At 40.9% G+C, this 18,679-nt stretch overlaps 1 protein-coding gene across 3 annotated transcripts in view; it reads left to right on the top strand.

Moving 5' to 3' along the window:
• Positions 1 to 3,492: 3,492 nt before the first annotated feature.
• Positions 3,493 to 18,679, top strand: part of DCUN1D4 (defective in cullin neddylation 1 domain containing 4) — a 31,242-nt gene continuing 16,055 nt past the window's right edge. The window contains exons 1-4 of one of the 3 annotated variants that reach the window (XM_088524738.1): positions 3,493 to 3,595; positions 10,904 to 10,974; positions 11,910 to 11,949; positions 17,721 to 17,750. In XM_088524738.1, the coding sequence (XP_088380864.1) occupies positions 3,571 to 3,595; positions 10,904 to 10,974; positions 11,910 to 11,949; positions 17,721 to 17,750 (166 nt within the window). In that variant the 5' untranslated portion in view covers positions 3,493 to 3,570. Of the gene's footprint in view, positions 3,596 to 10,903; positions 10,975 to 11,909; positions 11,950 to 17,720; positions 17,751 to 18,679 lie in introns of those variants that run through there. The other 2 variants (XM_088524739.1, XM_088524740.1) reach the window with 2 other exon arrangements.

Genomic DNA, 18,679 nt, shown 5'->3' with positions numbered 1-18,679 from the left:
ACTCTCTCTTTTAACAAGGTATTAGACTTCTGAATTGCTAACATTATATGATACTTAGTGGACACACAGAAAGAAGAACAGAAAAAAATCACACGGATGTGATTTCTGCGAAGGGAAAGAAAAAGTTGATGAAATTTTTATTCAAAATGAATTCTAATAAAACAAAAAGCAAGCACCATTCTTTTGCTGGCATCACATCTCTTTAGTGTGCACAAGAGTAAGATGTTTGTTTATGTTCTGTGTAATGCAAGTGGGGTGTGTGTTTGTTTGTTTGTTTGCTTTGTTTTATTTTTTTGGCCTGGGCAGTGGATTATCCATCATGTCGTTGTGTGTTTTTAGAATCTGTTGGCACTCTTCTGTGTTTTATTCCTGATCCTCTCCTGCATGTGCAGAGCTTCCTTTGAACAATAAGGACATTTTCAGTGTTGGGCAGTGGAACTTTGGTGATAGCGAGAAATGTGTAATATGGTTTATTTAAAAGATTGTCTCAACTTGGAAATCACATTTGTGGTGTTGATATTTAGTTATGTCTGTCTTTTCAGTAATATCTGAAATTACTATAACTGAAAGGAATGGGTCATGTTGCAAGAAAGGATATTTTGCTCCAGCTTATTATCTGCCATGTGCATTGGAGAACGGCTTGAGCACTCTCAATTTTTTTGTTTTCCTTTGTAAGAAATTACAGCCTGTAATTCAGAAAATCAGAAATTTCTAGCAATTCAGAAATTACAGCCTGTAATTTCTTACAACTGAGAACTTGTTCCCTGGAATCTGGCAACTGCTGCCATCACTAAGCTTGTTGCTTTATCTTGGTCACCTATCATTCTGCTGTAGCACTGCATCTGTAGGAAACACCTCACCGATTTTGGGGGGTGAGTGAACAGGGGGCAGGTAATCTCTGGAAGTCACTTGAGGAATATCCATTCACCACAATTTCATCTCGCTGTATTAGGAAGACGTAACTTCATTAGCTACAATTAGTCAGTCATTATTGATTAATTTATTCTTCACCTAGAGGTGTTGCCTTGTCTCCATCAGATCAAGGAAGCCTAATTAAGCATTCCAGGCTAGGTTTCCTTTAGGAAAGATTTGAAAGCCTCTGGCCTTTTTCCTCCAAGTGACTTTCCAGCAAGCCAGGGTAAACTGGACTTCAAAATCACGAGAGCCACTTCCTGGCCCCTGAGCAGTTTTTTCCCGTGAATACCACTAGCCCAGTGTCCCTTGGGCCGCTGACACTGGCACAAACGGTGCGTGGTGGCTCCAAGCATTCCTGCTCCTCCTCAGCATGCCCTGCTGCTAGCTCTGACTCATGTCCAGCCATAGATTCGCCTCTCCACAGCTTGAACAAAGCATAGCATTAACTTGCCACATTACTTAACATTCTCCACAGAGTGATTCTGCAAATACCTCATACTGTGAGCAATTTATTCATGTGAGATGCAGGAAATGATACTCAATAAATTTAATAAAAATATGAAACCAGAATATTTTTATGATGTCAGACTCCAAAACATGATTCATGGAAATAGATCAGATCATAGATCATAGTTGTGTGAAGTCTTCAAAGTCTATGACACAATTTGTTAGATTCTCAGTTTTGTCCTTGGCAGCTAGCGAAAAAATTGTGGACACATTTGCCCAGTTAGAAGTGTTTGCCTAGACTTTTACAAAACCTGCAGTATAAATTGTCTGCTCCTTTGAGTAGCCTGCACAACTTAACGCTCAGAGCGCTATGTCTTACAATGTCTTATTAGAAAACAGTGCATGCCAGTGTAATTATAATGAGTAGCAAGTATGTGGTGATGTTTGTATTATTTTCCGAGGATGTCTGAGAGAAAATACGGCTGTGGATTCTGTGTGCTGCTGCTGCTCCTGCGCTTAGGATTGGGAAGGTAAAACTGCACTTTATTTGTCCTTGAAACTGCACATTGATCTAATCCCGCTGTCTGATTGGGTCAGAAGAACGTGCCGCACACTCTGTGGCAATCACTGTGTTTTGAACTATGAAAGAAATGTGCTAGAACAGGTCTTGCCGCAGGGGCGTGTGACTAATCTTGCTCTTTGCTAATCATACACTTTCATTGCAGCTTTTGTAAGATAGTATGGTGTGAAAGGAAAAGTTTGTGGAAATCTTCTGACATTCAGAGATAGCATGGAAATAGACATGTCTTCTTTTTAAAGGTTTGAACTTTTCCTGGCAGAAAGAGGTATAGATTATATGTGTGATTTCTAACTGATACATATTATTTGTCTTCTTAATTCTATCCTCCCTGACAGCTTAGTTAAAGTCTCTAGGAAAATATACAGGGAGAGACACATTATACCCCAAGAGCCAAATCACCTATCTCTCAAAATATGCTAGAACTGCTCTTATTCTATCCAAAAGAGCAGTTTCTGAGATCAGTTGCTCTGGATTCCTCAGCACAGTAGGACTTATGCCCGAGGAGTCTATGTCCCCTCTTTGGGACCTCGACTCTTGCATGTCTATGTGCACAGTATAAACTAAAAATATAAATCTAAGGTCATAGAAATAAAAGCTGCCGCCAGCCTTTAAAGATTTTTTTTTCCATATACATGTTACAATATATGTTTTGTAGGGAAGAACAAAAGGGCACTTGGGGCCAAAATTCGCACCCCGGTGCAGCAAGTGTAACGGGACTTTTTGCCATAAAGATGCAGCAGGGTAGGAGTCTAGGGGCCAGGGTGATTAAAATGAGCTAAATTAGGCGGGGGAATGACGGGAAAGTGCAGCTGCTCCTTTCTGCCGCCAGAGGTCCCCTTTTTCCCTGTTCCGTAACACATCAGCGATACCACCCACGAATAACAACGAGGTGTTTCATTGTACTTATAAAGTGAAAAAGCCTTTCAGAAACAGTGCGTGAAGCTGCTTGCAGGGGCTCGACTTTCAGTGGCTTTTTGCGATCTCCCTGTGAACGAGCCCTGACTGCTGGGATCGTAGTAACCACTTGGTCTTTCTCCTTACCCTGTTCTGTGCTCTGTTGCGTTATGTGCTTTGCTAACGTTAAGCTGAGGTTAAGAGCTGCTCTGACAAGCAGGGACGCAGCGCGCCGTTTAACGGCCGCTCGGCCCCGCGCGGGGCACGCGGCGTCTAACGGTCTCACCCCGGCCCGCCCCCCGGGCAGGCTTTGGGGCCCACCGAGTCCCCGCCCCCTCCCGCGCTTACCCAATCGCGTCAGGCTGAGGGCGTGGCCCTCGACCTGCGGAGCCAATCAGGGCCGCGGGTGACACAAAGTGGTGCTCTCTGCACGCGCTTTCAAGGCCAGGAAAAACTGGCACCGGTCAGGCCCAGTCACAGCGAAGGGAGGCGGGACCGCCTCTGTGTTTAGCCCAATAGAAAGACGCGAGCGGGCGGGGAGGGCGGTGCTGGGCCGGTAAGAGGAGAACGGCAGGCGCGCGAGCCAATCGAAGAGCAGGGAGTGCGGCCTCGCGGGGCAGAGCGAGCCAATGGGCAGCGCGGGTGGGCGGGGCGGGAGGCGCCCGTGCTTGGGCTCCGTGATTGGGAGAGGGTCGGAGGGAGCCGGGCCGGAGGGCAGTGAGCGCTGCTCGAAAATGCACTCGGATGCCGCCGCTGTCAGTGAGTAGCGGCGCCGCCGCTCCGCCCCGCCGCGGGAGCCTAGGGGCGCCTCACCAGCCTCGCCGCCTCTCGCGTGGGGGCGGCTGCTCCCTGCGGCCGCCCGGGAGGTTCCGCTGAGCGCGCAGCCGATGGGGTGGGCGCGGGGCCGCCGCCGGGCGGGGGTGAGGGGCGTCTCTGGAGGCAGCGGCCCCTCGGCGGCTCTGGGCGGCCCTCGGCGGGCGCCCCCGCAGGGCGAGAGGGGCCGGGGGAGGAGCGGGGAGGGGGCGGTTGCGGGGTGGTGGCGGCGGCGGCTGCGGGAGCAGCGGCCGATGGGGGCTGGGGGCGCCGCGAGGCTGTGACGCAGTTTCCCCGACCCAGCTTGCGAGCGCAGGGAGCGGGGAGGCCTCGAGCCCCCTCGGCTGCCGGGGCGGGAGGCGGCGGCGGCGCTGAGGGGAGCGGGGCGCGGCACCGTCTCGGCGGAATGGGGCGCGGTGGGCTGGGGGGCACGGTTATTGTAACGGATTCCGCGGGGCCGGTGTAGAAGAAACGGGCTGTGAAGGGGACCGCGGGCCGCGGTGCATGGTGGGAGGTGGAGTCCGTTCTGGTGCTGCCGCGCGCGTCGATGAGATGGCGCGGACTACAACTCCCGGCATGCCCCGCGGGGGCTGTGCGGCGCGCAGCGGGGCCGGGGGCGGAGGGGCGGAGCAGGACAGCCCCGAGCGGGGCCGTGCGGGGCGCCGCGCGCCCGCTGCGCCGCTCTGCTGCCGCCAGCAGGTTGTCTGGAGGCGGGGGGGGCTGCGCGCCCGCGTAGCCGCCCTGGGGACCGGCCCCAGCCGCCTTTGCTCGGGACGGGCTCCAGCGCGGGGCCCTCTCGGCACAACGAGGGTCTCGGGGTCCGCGGCGTCTCGCAGGAAGATGCCCTCGCTGTGCGAGGGGTCGCAGCTCGGAAGCGCCTGGTTACTGCAGTACTTACCTTGTGGAAAAGATAATGAAAACCGGAGCTTTGATCCTGCATTAATGACTGATTTTCTGACTTTTGGATGAAGTCCCCAGAGTAATTATGGGGAAAAAATGGTGCATAAGGTCTGGATTTTCTTGAATCCACCTGTGTTTCTCAGAATGGGAAACTGGATGGGGACAGGCTGCTGAAGGCTCAACTTATAAGGTTATGTAATTTCTTTAGCAGTTTTTTTTTTTTTTTTTACTTCTGTGCTTAGGGATCATTATATATTGCTGGTTGAGGTTGCTATGAAAGCACAAATAACTCTCTCATGTCAGAAAGGGAAAGCTAATTATTCTAGAAGTTACCTTCTGTTCCGGCTCTTCAGAATATGCACGCTACAAAAAAAGGCGCAAGCCTTTATTGTACACGTGTAAGCTGCCGCTGCAGATACTCCCACGTGCCCTCATGCAGGATGTTGAAGACTGTGATGATGACTGTAGGTTTATTTTCTTTCTTTCTTTTTTTTTTTTTCTCCTAACTTCTCTTAGGAAGACTGAGGGTAGTGTTTTTCATCTTTCACCTGTCACTAGCTTACTCTTCAGAGTGTCCCTTGAAATAATGGGATTTTTGACTTGGGAAGTAACAGACATCCCATGAAAATGGACAACTCTTTTCCGCAGTTTAAATATTCGACTATGTTGTGGTGATGTGATATTCCTTCTGTAGTAAGTAAGACTTGCAAGGGCTTAAAGCAGAAGCCTTCTTTGAGATTTACAAGCTTGTACATTTAAGGTAAACATTTTTCTTATGCTCCTCAATAAGATGTTTTACTTGAAATCATAGGCCTGAGATTTAACAGAATTTCTCTTTTGGACTCATGAGTGGGTTAAAAGTTACTATCTTTTTCCTCTGTGACTTTTTTCATGTATATTGTTATGGTCAGAACTGGAGGGTTTAGTCTGCCCTGGGGAAGCAGCTGGTGACACACGCTTTTGCGTAGCTTGATGCAGACGTGTGGCTTCACAGACCCTGTTTTGATTAGGGCTGTCTCCTGCAGCTGCTCCTTATGCCCATTAGCTGAAGCTCACTGCTTCCATGCTCTCCCGGTGAAGTGCTCTCTGAACCACTCTGCCAAATTCATGTGGGTAGCTCTTGCCACTTATTTAAATTGTCTAAACTAACATGGTTGATTTTTGCTTGGAGTGGATTAGAGGGAGCTCCCATGACGGATGCAGCTGGCAGAGCTATGAGAACTGTAACCTTTGGCAGAGAGGAAGAAGCCAACAGCTGGGACCATAATATCCTTGACTGGCAGAGCTACTTCTAGGCTGCAGAAGCTCCACTGTGGTGTATGGGAGATCAGTGTTGTGCCCTGGTAGTACATACCTGGTCTGGACAGGGTTGCGTTTCTGCTGGACTAGCTAGAGCACAAGATACAAAGTTTTCATTGGCTTGCTGCCCATTAGAGGATGACAGACGACATCTAATCTGACATGAAGCTGAAGGACTGTGGGCAAACTATGCCGTGGCTGCAGCACCTGCTAGTACAGAATTAACTTGTTGACCTTTTTTGAATGGATTTCCTGGCAGAGTGAGATTTGGACAGATCAGCAGTTTGTATCATAGGGCTGTAAAAATTAGATTCTGTATTAAGTACTTTGTAGGTAGATTTCTGTGTTCTGCAGACTGAAAGAGGGTCGGTTCACAGCCTGAGTAACATGAATCACTGAAATGGTATTTAGTTCGGCAATGTAAGCTTTAGAAATGAAGTGAAATTAGTTCTAATTATCCACTGCTTTTAGTCGTTCTTATTCAACTGTGGCCAGTCATTCAGCTTTGTTTTCTTCTGGCAAGATGCTCCATTAGGAATGCTGATAGAAGAAAGTTAGTTGGTACACAAGTTGTGCTTAATAGTTTAAATCACACATTATTTTTGCTTCAGAGTATTTCTGGTGCGTAGGAATGTACACCAGTTTGCAAGTACAGGTTAGGATGCCGTTGGCATCAGCAGCTCTGAGCTCAGCGCTGCTCTGTGCGCTCCCGCATGGGAGAAGCTGCAGCCTCGAGCTGCTAGCCCTGTTCCTTGGGCTAGCATGGATCCTCCCACTTCTCTTTCTGCTTAATTAGATGCTCTTGCTGCCCACAGTGGGATTTTTTTCTATTTTCCTTCTAATTTTCTGCAGCAAGCCCTATGCTAAGCGCTGCTAAATCAGGGGAGGCCCTGCTCTTCTAGCCCTTCCTAGGCTGCCTCCCCAGGCCGCGGTGCAGGCGGGAAGGCTGCGCAGCCTGGCAGGTTCCGCGGCAGAGCCTGCAAACCGGTCCCCAGTTCTCGGGCAGGAATGCCGAATCAGCTCCTGCACCCGTGTATGGCTGCTCGGGAATCTCTCTCCTTGCGTGCACTGTTGTATATTTGTGTAAATGAAAATAAACAAACCTCATCCACAATTTTTTTCTCTGCTTTTTCTTCCCTTTTTTTTTTTTTTTTTTTTTTGATATTTCTGTACGTAGACTGTGGAACAAACGATTATTTCTCTGGATAAGCAAAACTGCTTAAAACTGTTTAAGGAAACAGTCCTTTGAACCATTATTTCTTCTATCACAACTAATTTTCTCAGATTCTATTATTTGAAAAAGGATTGTACTAAATAAAAGTAAAAGCATAAACACTACATTTTATTTTTCAGCAGTGAATCTAATAATTGTTTTCTCTTTCATTATTTTCTGAGAAATTAATGACAAATTATGCAAGGTATTTGTACCAAGTTGAAAGCTGTCAGATATTTTCTATGTCACAAAAATACTACCACAGCTACTCGCACACTTACTTGTCTTTTATTACAGAGTTATATCTATAGCATTTGTATGACATAAGAGTCTGGTGTAATACTTGCAGAAGTATATTTACTGCAAGAGTTTGTATAGATTTTTCCATTTGCTCAATTAAATAAACCATAAGCTTTTAATGGACGCTTGGAGTGCACTACTGATGTGATTTAGTACTATTGCTAATTTTGTAGTACCTGTGGTTTGTTTCACCTCTTACTGTTTTTTGGTTAGAAAATGTAAAGAATGGAAGGAATTCACTTGGTAAGATTCTATCTTGTCCGAGCTTTAAAGTGCTAATGTTGATAGCAGGAGCTAGGTTTAAGTTTTAGCTCAGACCTGTACTGGTCTACTGTGTGTGTGGGCACATGGGCAAGAATACTCTATTTCAGGTGTTCAGGTGTGTTTCATTTGAGCAGTTTGACGATACAGGATTGTCATCTATCAGAACTAGGGCACAATCCTTTCCCCCAGAAATCCGGCCTGACTTTTTAAGAGTGTATATTTTGGATAGGAAACTTGAGCGCTCAAGTTTCCTTTACCTGTACTCTTCACTTATTTAAAATATTTAATTGGTTTTATTTGCTTCTTCATTGCATTTCTTAAGCTTGTTCCACTGAGGGGGATATAGATTTTTTTTTTTAACTACCATTTTGTTAGGAAACAAGCTCATTGAGCACATACTGGTGTATTATTTTGCCTCTCTGTAATTGCCAGATCTTCAGTGTAAGCGTTAATGCTAACACTTTCTTTAAAGGTTATTTTTAAGCTGTTTGCTTTTTACATGTATAGTGTGTTTTTATGACTAATTCACTAACCCAGACTTTAAGGCTTGCTCCATATGCTAAACTGCGGACATGGCTTAAATGCTCTGCTTTTGGGTTGATTCTGTCATTTCTTTTTCTTTTTTGTGTGATACTGGAGTTGACTTTTTTTTTTTTTGGCTAATACTTTAATTTCACTATTACATTCTTAATTGTTACAAAATATTTAATAGCATTTTGAATTTTGGTTGCTTAGTTCTTTTTAGAGGGAAGTCAACATACACCTGAAAAATAATGGTTAAACAACAAAAATAATTAGCAAATATTTCAGCATATAATTAGTCAGTATTCACTAAGCAGGTAGTTTCTTCCTTTTAGTCCCAGCTCATTAGACTGCATGGTCTGTTATAGCAAAATAATTTTCCTTTTCTGCAGCAAAAATGCAGTAGTTTCTGACCATTTCGCATGCTTTGAAGCTAAGGCGGAGCTGAAAAATTCAGGTGAAAAAAATCTTTGTGCCTGATGGTTTTCCTCGTGTAAAAGCTCATGCAACCTGCAGCTGAGTGTGTGTTTCATGGGCTCCTGCTTGTAGTGGGACTCGAATGGGCGGTTGTTTTGCTGTAATAGATTGGTGGTGGCAAAAGAGGCGATTTTGCACCCATCTGTAATGTCCTTTCCTGCCTCACTGTGACTCTGCTTGTTTGTCTGTGATGATCTGCCTCAGACCACTGAACCAGCAAGATTTTGCTGGGCAATAAGGGCATGTTGGGCTGACCAGGGGGGTCAGGCCAGCCCAGCTGAGCTGTTCATAAGCAAATTTGGCAGTTGGAGTTGGGCAGGGGGGAGCATATCTGAGTGTTCCAGCTGCAGCCAGCTGTTAAATCAGGTCACTTGTCCTGGCCCATTGACTGTGTGATTGTCCCTTCACTCGTTGGCGAAGTGGTGCCAGAATGGGACGTAGCCTTTTTCAGTTTCTTCAGTGTTTTCAGATTTTTTCAGACACTTCACATGGCGCAGAATACTTGCTGTGCATCGCTCGCACTGTGGGTGTAACTGCCACTGTGACCAGTTCAGATGGTGACCTAACTTCCGAATGTACTGCCTGCTGATAGTCTTGTCTTTCGTAACAGTGACCAAAATAAGGGATCCTAGTTTGGGGTTTGAATAGGATCCCTAATTTGCAAGCTTACTCTAGGGAAGAGAGAAAACTTTGCGTTGTCATTTCATTCTAGAATTAAAAGTATTTTCTTTTATAATAACCTCAGTATTCATGTGAATACTTTTTTTTGGAACTGAGATGTGATGGTTGTTGCATAAAACTGAAATATATTTGTGTAGTTTCTCTAAATCCTTTATGGTTATATAAACTGTTTTTAAATAATGGCTTAAATTTGGAAGGATTTTCCCAGTGGATATGTGAAACATACTACTATGAATGTTGTGTTTTGAAGTCCCTAGGAACTTTATTTTAAGGTTGCCTTATTAGGTAAGGCTACCTATTATTTTATGTTTACTTTACATATCTCTGCTTTAAGATATTTTGTGTATTACTTTTAAATATACCATCCAAAATTGCTGTGTAATATGAGTTTAGAATAGAATGATTGTTCAGCTTGTTAACTCAAAATATAATTGGTTTCTCCGAAGACTCATGTTCTCTGTGGATCTTAGGGAAACTGGGAAAACCTTTTAGTTCATATTCTTAAAAGCTCAGTTTGTTCTGTCAGTTAAAAAGTCATAAACATTATATTCCTAATATTTTAGGAATAGCTCTTGTCCATTTATTTATTTGTTAATTCTTGTTACCATTTTGAATGGTTGGCCATAGTATCATGTATCAACGATAGGGAAGCCAGATTAGATGATCCCAGGTAGAAATGCTTTAATGTGGCAACCGATAGCAAGGACACTAGGCACATAGAGCTCTTTGTGTATACTGTACCGTGCAGTATAGCGAGTATACTTGTTAGTGTATGTTTCTAGCTATTTAATGAGAGTGTTTTTGTGCGCAAGATCTAGTGTGGTAGTTAAACTTGATTTAATTTAAATGTTTTGTAGTAGTTAGCTGCAGTGTGTTGTTGTGTTTTGTTTGGTTTTTCTTCTGTTAGCAGGTCTTTTTCAGTCTTCTTGCTGGCTTGCGTGCTTTGTTGCTGGATCACATTTGATTTTTTTTTTTAATCACTGTTTTTTCTAGTTTTGTTCTTAACATTTTAGCAAAAGCGTGGAATTTAAAGGTAGAGGAAAACATTTGTTGCTTTTACAACTGAAGCAACTCAAGTGTTTTATCTCTGTGCATACAAGTAATGATAAGGCTTCATACAGGAGGTGTCAGAACTTTTCTAGTTTAAATTTAGCTGGGTTTGATTTTAGCAGTTGCTGTACTGGCTCATTGTACAAAAGTCACATTTTAGTCTTGTAAAAGTTTTCCAGTAATTTAATTTTGCAGGAAAATTAGTATAAACACAGGTGCATATATATTAACAAATTATCTTAAAATAGTGTCTTAGGAATGATTTTAAAAGTGAAGGGTAAGTCAACTGTTTTTGGTATAGATGGAAGAGAAGGACTGAGTAGTACGAAAGATATGCAATAATGATTCTCATTTTAATAGAATATAAAAATGTACATACTTTTTTATTTTTAACATTTCATTAATTTTAATTCTATTTCAATGGGGATGATCCATACCTTAACAGAGAAAGCATATATAGACTTTTTTTTTGCGGACTTCATTTACTTATTGGAGTTGGTGGAGCCAGAAATCAGAGTAATTAACATTGTTTTTTTTCCCACTTCTAGATTTTCAACTGAACTCTCACCTGTCAACACTGGCAAATATTCATAAGATTTACCACACCCTCAATAAGCTGGTGAGGACTTGCTGCTTTCTTTCCACAGAGTAGCTGGGGCTTTAGTCCAGAATGTGTTTGTGGTTGAAATCATTAAGCGATGGCATTTTAAACACCGTTACTGTCTTTTTGTTTGGGAGGAGAATGAGCAGAGGAATGGCTGCGGGTTTTGAAACTAGTGAATTAAAAGATAAGTAGCAGTAATGAAAACTGAACAATTATAGTGTGAGGGTCAATACTGGATTTAATAGATGTCGTTTCTGTGTAAGGTTTCCCAGATATATCAGGCGATGATTGTAATCGTTACTATCCAATTTCTTACAATTCCTATGGAAAACATACTGGATGAATGAACTGTCCTGTTATGCAGAGCGAAGCAAGAATTTTTGGAAAACTGCCCATGCTTGTTTGCTGCGTATTTACATTTCTTTTTATTGCAGCTTTAGCTGTAAACACATATAGAGGTTCTGGCTGTACCCTGCAAATTTAGTGGGTAAAACTGTGCCCCCAAAAGGGGGGTTGAGGGACTAGTGTAACTGGCTTCTGATATTTTAGTCAGTAGTCAGCGAGTTTTCTTCAGAACATTTTGTGCTCATTTTTAACTTTACTATAAAAGCTATTCTGTTTAAACTTTCTAATGCTGAATTGTTTAAAGCAGCATGGTAAAATTATTTGTCCAGGGAGCAATTATTTTCTCTCTTCAAACCTAGTTTGATTATATTTTTGATCAAACATGTTCAAAAATCTTTTTAAAAATTACTCAAGAGTTTCTCCTTGAACTTTTTTAAACTGCAAGGTTAACTTTGTAGATGAACACAAAATGCTCTGCAGTCCTACCTAGATGCTTTTCATGTAATGTAGGTGAATTCATTAATATGTCAATTAAAGATTAAAAACGTTACTAAGAAGCAAAGATTACTATGCTGTTTAACTGTATCATTCCTTTTCTCTTGCAGAATCTAACAGAGGACGTTGGTCAAGACGATCACCAGACAGGTATTTAATAGGGACATAGGAAGTCTCACTAAAGTTATTGAAAGGGATATTTTACAAAGTTAAAGGAATTTTAGAAAACAGCTGACTGTTTTTTTTTTTTTAAGTTATGTTTTCAAAATGAATTTTCATCCTTGCAATTTCTCCATCTGTGAAGAGCTCCCGTAGGTTTCAGTGATATCTGTCGTTTTGCTGTTTCATGGTATAAATTCTCTACAACACCTTATGGATATTGTCTCTCACTCCTTGGACTCAACTCGTTGCACTAGCAGGATGCTACCCATGTTCTTACAGTGTTTTGACTCTTGAAAGAGCATTAGAGCAGATGCTGGACCTTTATTCATTATTGTGCTACCTGTGACCAGGTTTAAATGCTGTGCTCCAAACAATCCAAATACTTCCTTGAGTAGTTTTGAAACTTATTCCTGTTTCTTGTGCAGATTTTTATGAAATGCCTGAGGGTTATTTCTTGATTCCAGGTCTGTTTTCTAGTTAAATGTTTTAGTTTTTTGAGGCCTTTATCCCAGGAGCTTGGTAATAGCTTGCTGCTATTTTTAATTCACCAGCATTTGAGCTTTGTGACTTATGCCTTGCAATGTTTGTTACTTCCTTTGTGCTTGTTACTTGTGATCTGATATTCTTTGAGTTCTTTTATCTTTTTCAGGCATGTTACCTATGGGGAAAGAAACATAACTTACTGGCTACACGCCCTGGTCATTTAGCACAACAGTTCTTTAAAGCTGAACGTATCTGTTGTATCATCTGTCTCACTTTTCCCTATCCTGATATGCTAGCTGTGTTTGTGGATGTTATCCTGAGTGCTAAAGAAGAGTGTAGAGTGATGCCAGCTCCTCCTGTGGACTGCTGGGACGTGTTTGTAAATCTAGCACACTCTTGGCCTAGGGCAATGAGAAGAGATGCACAGGGCTGTGTTGTTTGGGATCTGTCGGGGCTCACTTCAGACTTGTATGCCATCCTCCCTATGCTGAGAGGTGATTTTGAGTGATAGTTGAACCAGCTTGCCCTGTTGTGAAAGGGTTTTATCAAATGTTTTCCATTGTTGTGCTTACTGATTTGTAAATGAAAAACCCCTGCACAGGAGGGTTGAAGCATGTAGTTTCAAACACTTGGAGCTTTTATTGTCCATATGTTAAAACTCATGTCCTCTTGCATCTCTTGATGGAGATCTCAGAATTGTCTCTTTAGTGGTCTAAATGCTCAATGCAAAGCCGGATACGTAATGATTTAATGTATGCAAATATGTTCTGTGCAGATGTTTACATTTTTGTAATCAAAAGTAAACAAAAATTACAGTTCCGAAGCACAAAATTTTAATTTTAATGTTCAGCCACTGATCAGAAAAAAGTAAAAAAGCTTCAGGTATTTGGACCTGCAGGTCCAAATTCAGGCAATCCTATTGCCTACCTGAATTGTTTCAGTTAAGCTGTTTCACAGCCTAACAGTCCATTGAATGAGCTTGAGCATAAAATTCTGGTAAAGAGTGTTTATTTTTGTAGTAGCTGTAGAAGATTATAATCATTCAAACAAGGAACAAGTTTGAAGTGATAATTGAAACTATGGGTCGCTACTGACTTGGCTTCTCATGTTCTGATTTAATTTCAGTGTTTGCTGTACTTTTGCCCTGTGTTATATTTAGTTGTAGGAAAGAAAAGGTGAAGCCACACTGTTTGCATAACTTCAAGTCTTGGACTCAGTCAATGTGTGCTGGTTTTCCTTAGATGAAGAAAAATATTCCTGCAAGATGCTATTCTGGCTTCCTGTGTGTATAGCTCTGAATAATCACTTCATTTGTAGTCCAGAGTGTCCAGTTCAGATGATGCTTGGCACTTCTAGAACATCTTGATGGAATCTAAAGAAAACTACTTTTGCAGAGTGCTTAATCTCTACATGCTTAAAGTTTATAATTTCTATTTTTCATTTTCTATGTTATGGTTATAAATCATGATGAGAAGTGTCAGATCCTCTTAATTTTGTTATATAATTCATAGAGCTGCATAGGTGCTCTAGGTTTATTTGAGGTTCTGTGCTGACAATGCATTTGAGAGTCATAGTAATCATCTGTTACAGAATATTCTGTAACATTGTATTCCTCCATTTTGCTAAGATCACTTAAAGATGACTTTTTGTCATCTGGCAAACTTTTGGAGCAAATCTGATCTTGAAAAGTATGGGTGTTTTTTGCTTTGCTTTGTTTTTGATTTGTTTTGTTTTTCCCTGATGTACGCATCCTTCTTAATATTTGTACAGGAGTCCTGTTTTGGCGCAAAAATATGTATGTTTAAATCTGGTTGAGACCTCTAGAAGCTGTTTAGAAAAATGGAATATTTCAGCTTTAGGTCAGAGTTTATAATGAGCTTTTAATGCCATCATGTATTTATTTCAAAACAGTTGTTTCAGAACTAGCAATAAATACACTGTATATCTAACTTACTTTAAACAAATTATATCCTTTGTAAGTTTTATTAACCTTTTTTCCAGAACAAAAATCTCTCAGAGCCCAAGACAGTGTTTTTTAAAAAAAAAACTTCAGTGATTTGCAAACAAGCACAGTCGTCACTTCAAAATATCAGACACAGTTATGACTAAAGTCTCATAAAATTCTGGCATTCAGTATGTATATACTTGAAAAAATAGGTAGCCATGGAAAGAATTCATGGAAAGAGTCACAGTTGTGTTGTGACTCTTTTTTTTCTTATTTTTTTTCTTCAAACATCTATATGCATTAATTTTGAAGATTATTTCTCAACAGCATTTGAAATAGTTGTTTTTCTGTTAGGACTGCAGAGCTGACAATTTGTTAATAGTTAGGGCTATTTGATTACTAAGTTGTGACTTGTTCTCCTATCCTTACTAAGGTGTCTTTTAAAGTAAAAAATTCCTGTTGTCAGCTGACTGCTTTAAAAGAAAGAGAGAGTGTCTCCAACAAAACAAGGCTTCACTGCTCTCCATGGAGTAGAGCTTGTGGAAACTTTTGCCTTTACTTATCCTTTTAGAGAGGAAAACACTTGAGTCTGAAACAATTCAGTGGTGTCATTCAAGATAAAGGAGATAACATTTTTTTGCTTTGTATACAGGCTTTTACAAGATTGCAAATCGTGTTTGGATGAGTATCTTAGTTTTCTCATCTTGTTTCTGAAAAATCATGATTAATGCTGTTTGTGGTGGTCTTGTTACATCATTAAGTGAGCAACTATGCCTTTCCAGTTGCTTCAGCATTCACAGTTTCTAATTAGTTTTCTTTTGAAATATCCCTCAAGCTACCAAAGCATGAGAAGAGCAGGATTATTTACAGGCATTATCTTGAGAGAAGGTTAAAATTATGTGCGTGTAGATCACTTCTCTAGGGACACTGTAGGGTGCTTACTGGCAACTTCTTTTTTTTGGTCTGGCTTTGTTGTTGTTTAGGAGTGTCCTTCCCTTGTAGTGCACCTCTTGCATGTCAGTTTAAATATCTTGGGTGGATTTTAGCTCTTGAGTTTGTATTTCTCTTTGGTGACATTGTCTTCTGCAAACTTGGAAGTATTGAATAGGATATTTGGCATACAGCATTTGTACTCAGCAGATTTTCAGTTGATGCTGGCCTATTCAGCAGCCATTTGGAGACTACCTTGCAAATGCTCACTTCAAGTGTCAAAAAAACGGTGAGAACTGGGAGGGTACTGCCATTCTTGAGTTGAGACCCAGGAGTAAGAAACTTCGAAGAAAATTTTATCAGAGAAGTCACTCTTGGTAAGTAAAGTTGCTGTCAAACTTCATATGAAGTCAGAGGGAGTTTTTTTTACAGGTGATAAAGCATTGGCAAGAGACGTTAGTTATAAGCTGGACCGAGAAATTACATTTCAGACTGTAAGAAATGTGTAAAAATAAAATAAAAATTAATCTTTTGAGTAAGAACTTGCATGAATAACAACAAAAGTTGTTGTAGTTTTTAATCTTTAGACTTCAGATAGAAGTAAAAGGCAGAAATATCCTGCCTGCTTAACACTCAGAATTTCTTACAAGGAAGTAGTATATTAGTTTAAAAGAGCAATTACTGATCCAAATAACAAAAGTAAATATTTCTTAAGTCCTTACACGGTGATTTTTTAGTAGTATGTTGATCATTCAACAATTAAGTTAGTGAAGACTTGTTCTAAAACTCAGTTACTAAATCTTAAATCCCTAAGAGCATATGCAATATTTTTGTTTATCTGGTGTGTTTTTGTGTGTGTGTGAGTGCATGTGCATTAAACAGCCACTTACATTTCTGGGCTATCTCTTTTCTTCCCTTTCCTGTTAAGTTTGAGAGCTGCAACTAGGTACATTCAAACCAAGAAAAGACACAGAGTTTTCATGAGTCATTGGAATAATTGGGGTATGATGAATTCTACTACTAGTTGTAAGCCTTTACAGAAGAATTGGAGATCTTCTTAAAAATGCCCTAGCCCTTAATGAGAAAAGGATTTAATGTGGGAATTCTTAAGTGTCCGGGGCTGTAGATTTAACAGAACTGTTCTTCCATTCTAGAACTCTTTTTAACCATCTTTTGCTTTTCTACTTACCGACACCTTGCATACTTCTTTACCCACCCCTCCCCCCCCCAAAAAAAAAAAAAAAGAAAAAATCAAATTACTAGGAGGACTGCACTAGACAAACTGTTCTTGTTGTTATATTATACCAGATTCCAATGTTATGGCTACATGCTTTTGAAAAAATAAGAATAAAACAGTATTTAAGTATTACGAACAGTTGAACCAAATTTCTCTCAAAGGAAAGGAGATAGCTGTAGGTTGTATTCAAGTACTTGGACTCATACATTTTCCAACTAGGTGTTCGTTAGCATGAATCTTCAATTCATGGTAGTCTCTGACCATCCGTTAAGTTTCACTGTCGCCTTAAGTGTTTCTAGTTTGTGTAGGTTCTTAAATAAATGCTTACTGTCAGAGTCTTTAGAAATTTTATGTAAAGAAAAATAAAGGATCACTTTCAGTAACTTGCAGGAATACAGTTTTGCAGTATTAATTCCCAGGGATGACAAGATGGAACAAATGACATTCAGCAGGTTACGTTCTCTTAGTTTCTTTAGTCTGGGCTAGTAAGATTTTTGTTGTTGTTGTTTTGCTTTTGACAGTGTTTGATTTGCTTGTTTCAACTATATCTGATATTGCTGAAATGATGAATCCCATTACTGTTAATTTCATATATTTGTAATATGTGATTCTGGAAGTGCATTCTTCTGAAATGGTGATTATGATGTGTTCATGTTTTGCATCACTCTGCGATAGGACCTTAGCTTATGGGATATAATGCTTGGAGATTTCTTGCTCACCAGCTCAATTATATGTAAATGACTGTACAGTATGCCTAAAGCTTTCCTTCCAAAAGATAGTGTTAGTGTGGATGTGGCCATGCTTCTCTGGGAGGATGTGGGGGGAGAGGAGGAGTTGTTGAGGAGGGAGGAAAAAAAAATAAGTATGTAGGAAGAAGTTTTGAATTGGACTATTTCTTGAACTACAGAGATTTATTCTTAATAAAAGATACAGGTAAGACCAAAGAAAGCATGTTAAGTGGGATAGCTTCATTAGCTGAAACCAAATTAGTTCATTTTAATTTGAAAAATAATTTGAATTTGTCTAATATTGGAAAATACTTATTTTCATATGCATACTCTGTGTATGCATAATAGCTTCAGTGCATGTTTTTTTTTAAAAAAATTACATGTAGCAAAGCCTGTGAGGCTGTAAGGTTCCTTACATCTGTTTCTCCTATAACAGGAGAGAGACTTTCAAAGATACGAAGAATAGGTAAGCATATCAGTTTTTAGGTAAGCCATTAGTTTTTGTTGGGAATTGGTCTTCTAATTTCGATCGTGCTAGCAAAAGTGGATGGAGTTTTATCATTTGCCTCTCTTGATGTGATTTAAAAGAAAGCAAAAAAGATTTTGTGGGTGTCAATGCTATTGAAGCTAAGAGAAGGTAGAGTAGGCATGCTGGAGTTTTTCATATCCTCTTGCAAGTTTCTTTGCCATCACTTTGTGTCTGGATTTTATACCTCACCTTTTTCTTCCTTTCCTCTTTAAATTCTCTTCAAAACACGTAGAGCTTTGGTTTGATAGCTCTTCTCTTGCACCTTATTCAAGTGTCCATGTGGTACAGAAATAGGACAAAACTGCCTTGCGTGTCAGCCTATTGCTTTTATGAGACAGCAAAGCCCATTTAACAACTTGCTGTGATCAAAAGGGCTGGTCCTGTGCTCTTTCTTGTGCTAATACACAGAAAGTTGCTATTTTTTGCCTCTGTTAATTAACAGGTTTGAGCAGGATCAGCCCAGGGAGCAGAGCAGGATCATTCAGTGACCAGAACTGGCAGGGAGGAAGCAGGAGCATGCAGCAGCTGGGGGAAGGGGAGGGAAAGGCTGCCATTTGGTTGCATCGGTGTCTTAAATTTGCTTTTTCCTGCTTGTGGAACTACACCTTTAAAGAACTTCACCTCTCTAAATCCAAATGAATGCAGCTGCCTTTTTTTTTTTTAAAAAAAAAAAGTGGTTGCTGAGTGTTTCCTGCCCCTCTTCCTTCCTCCTCACCACCCCAAACCATACAATCAAAACTCTCCCTGCATCTTGCTTTCTATACTGCAAAAAAGCTTTGAGCTTAAACATAAAAAAGTTTTGTTTTCAGGAGGTGTGATGCTCTAGTTTGGGGGGCAGATCCATATTTCAGAAAGTAATGAACAAT

This window comes from Tinamus guttatus, unplaced genomic scaffold, assembly GCF_059628265.1.
Source record: "Tinamus guttatus ecotype Peru unplaced genomic scaffold, ASM5962826v1 Tinamus_guttatus_pri_ptg000213l, whole genome shotgun sequence".
In the NCBI taxonomy this organism is placed as follows: Eukaryota; Metazoa; Chordata; class Aves; order Tinamiformes; family Tinamidae; genus Tinamus; species Tinamus guttatus.
Note: the sequence above shows the minus strand (reverse complement) of the source record. Positions and strands in the feature narration are given on the sequence as shown.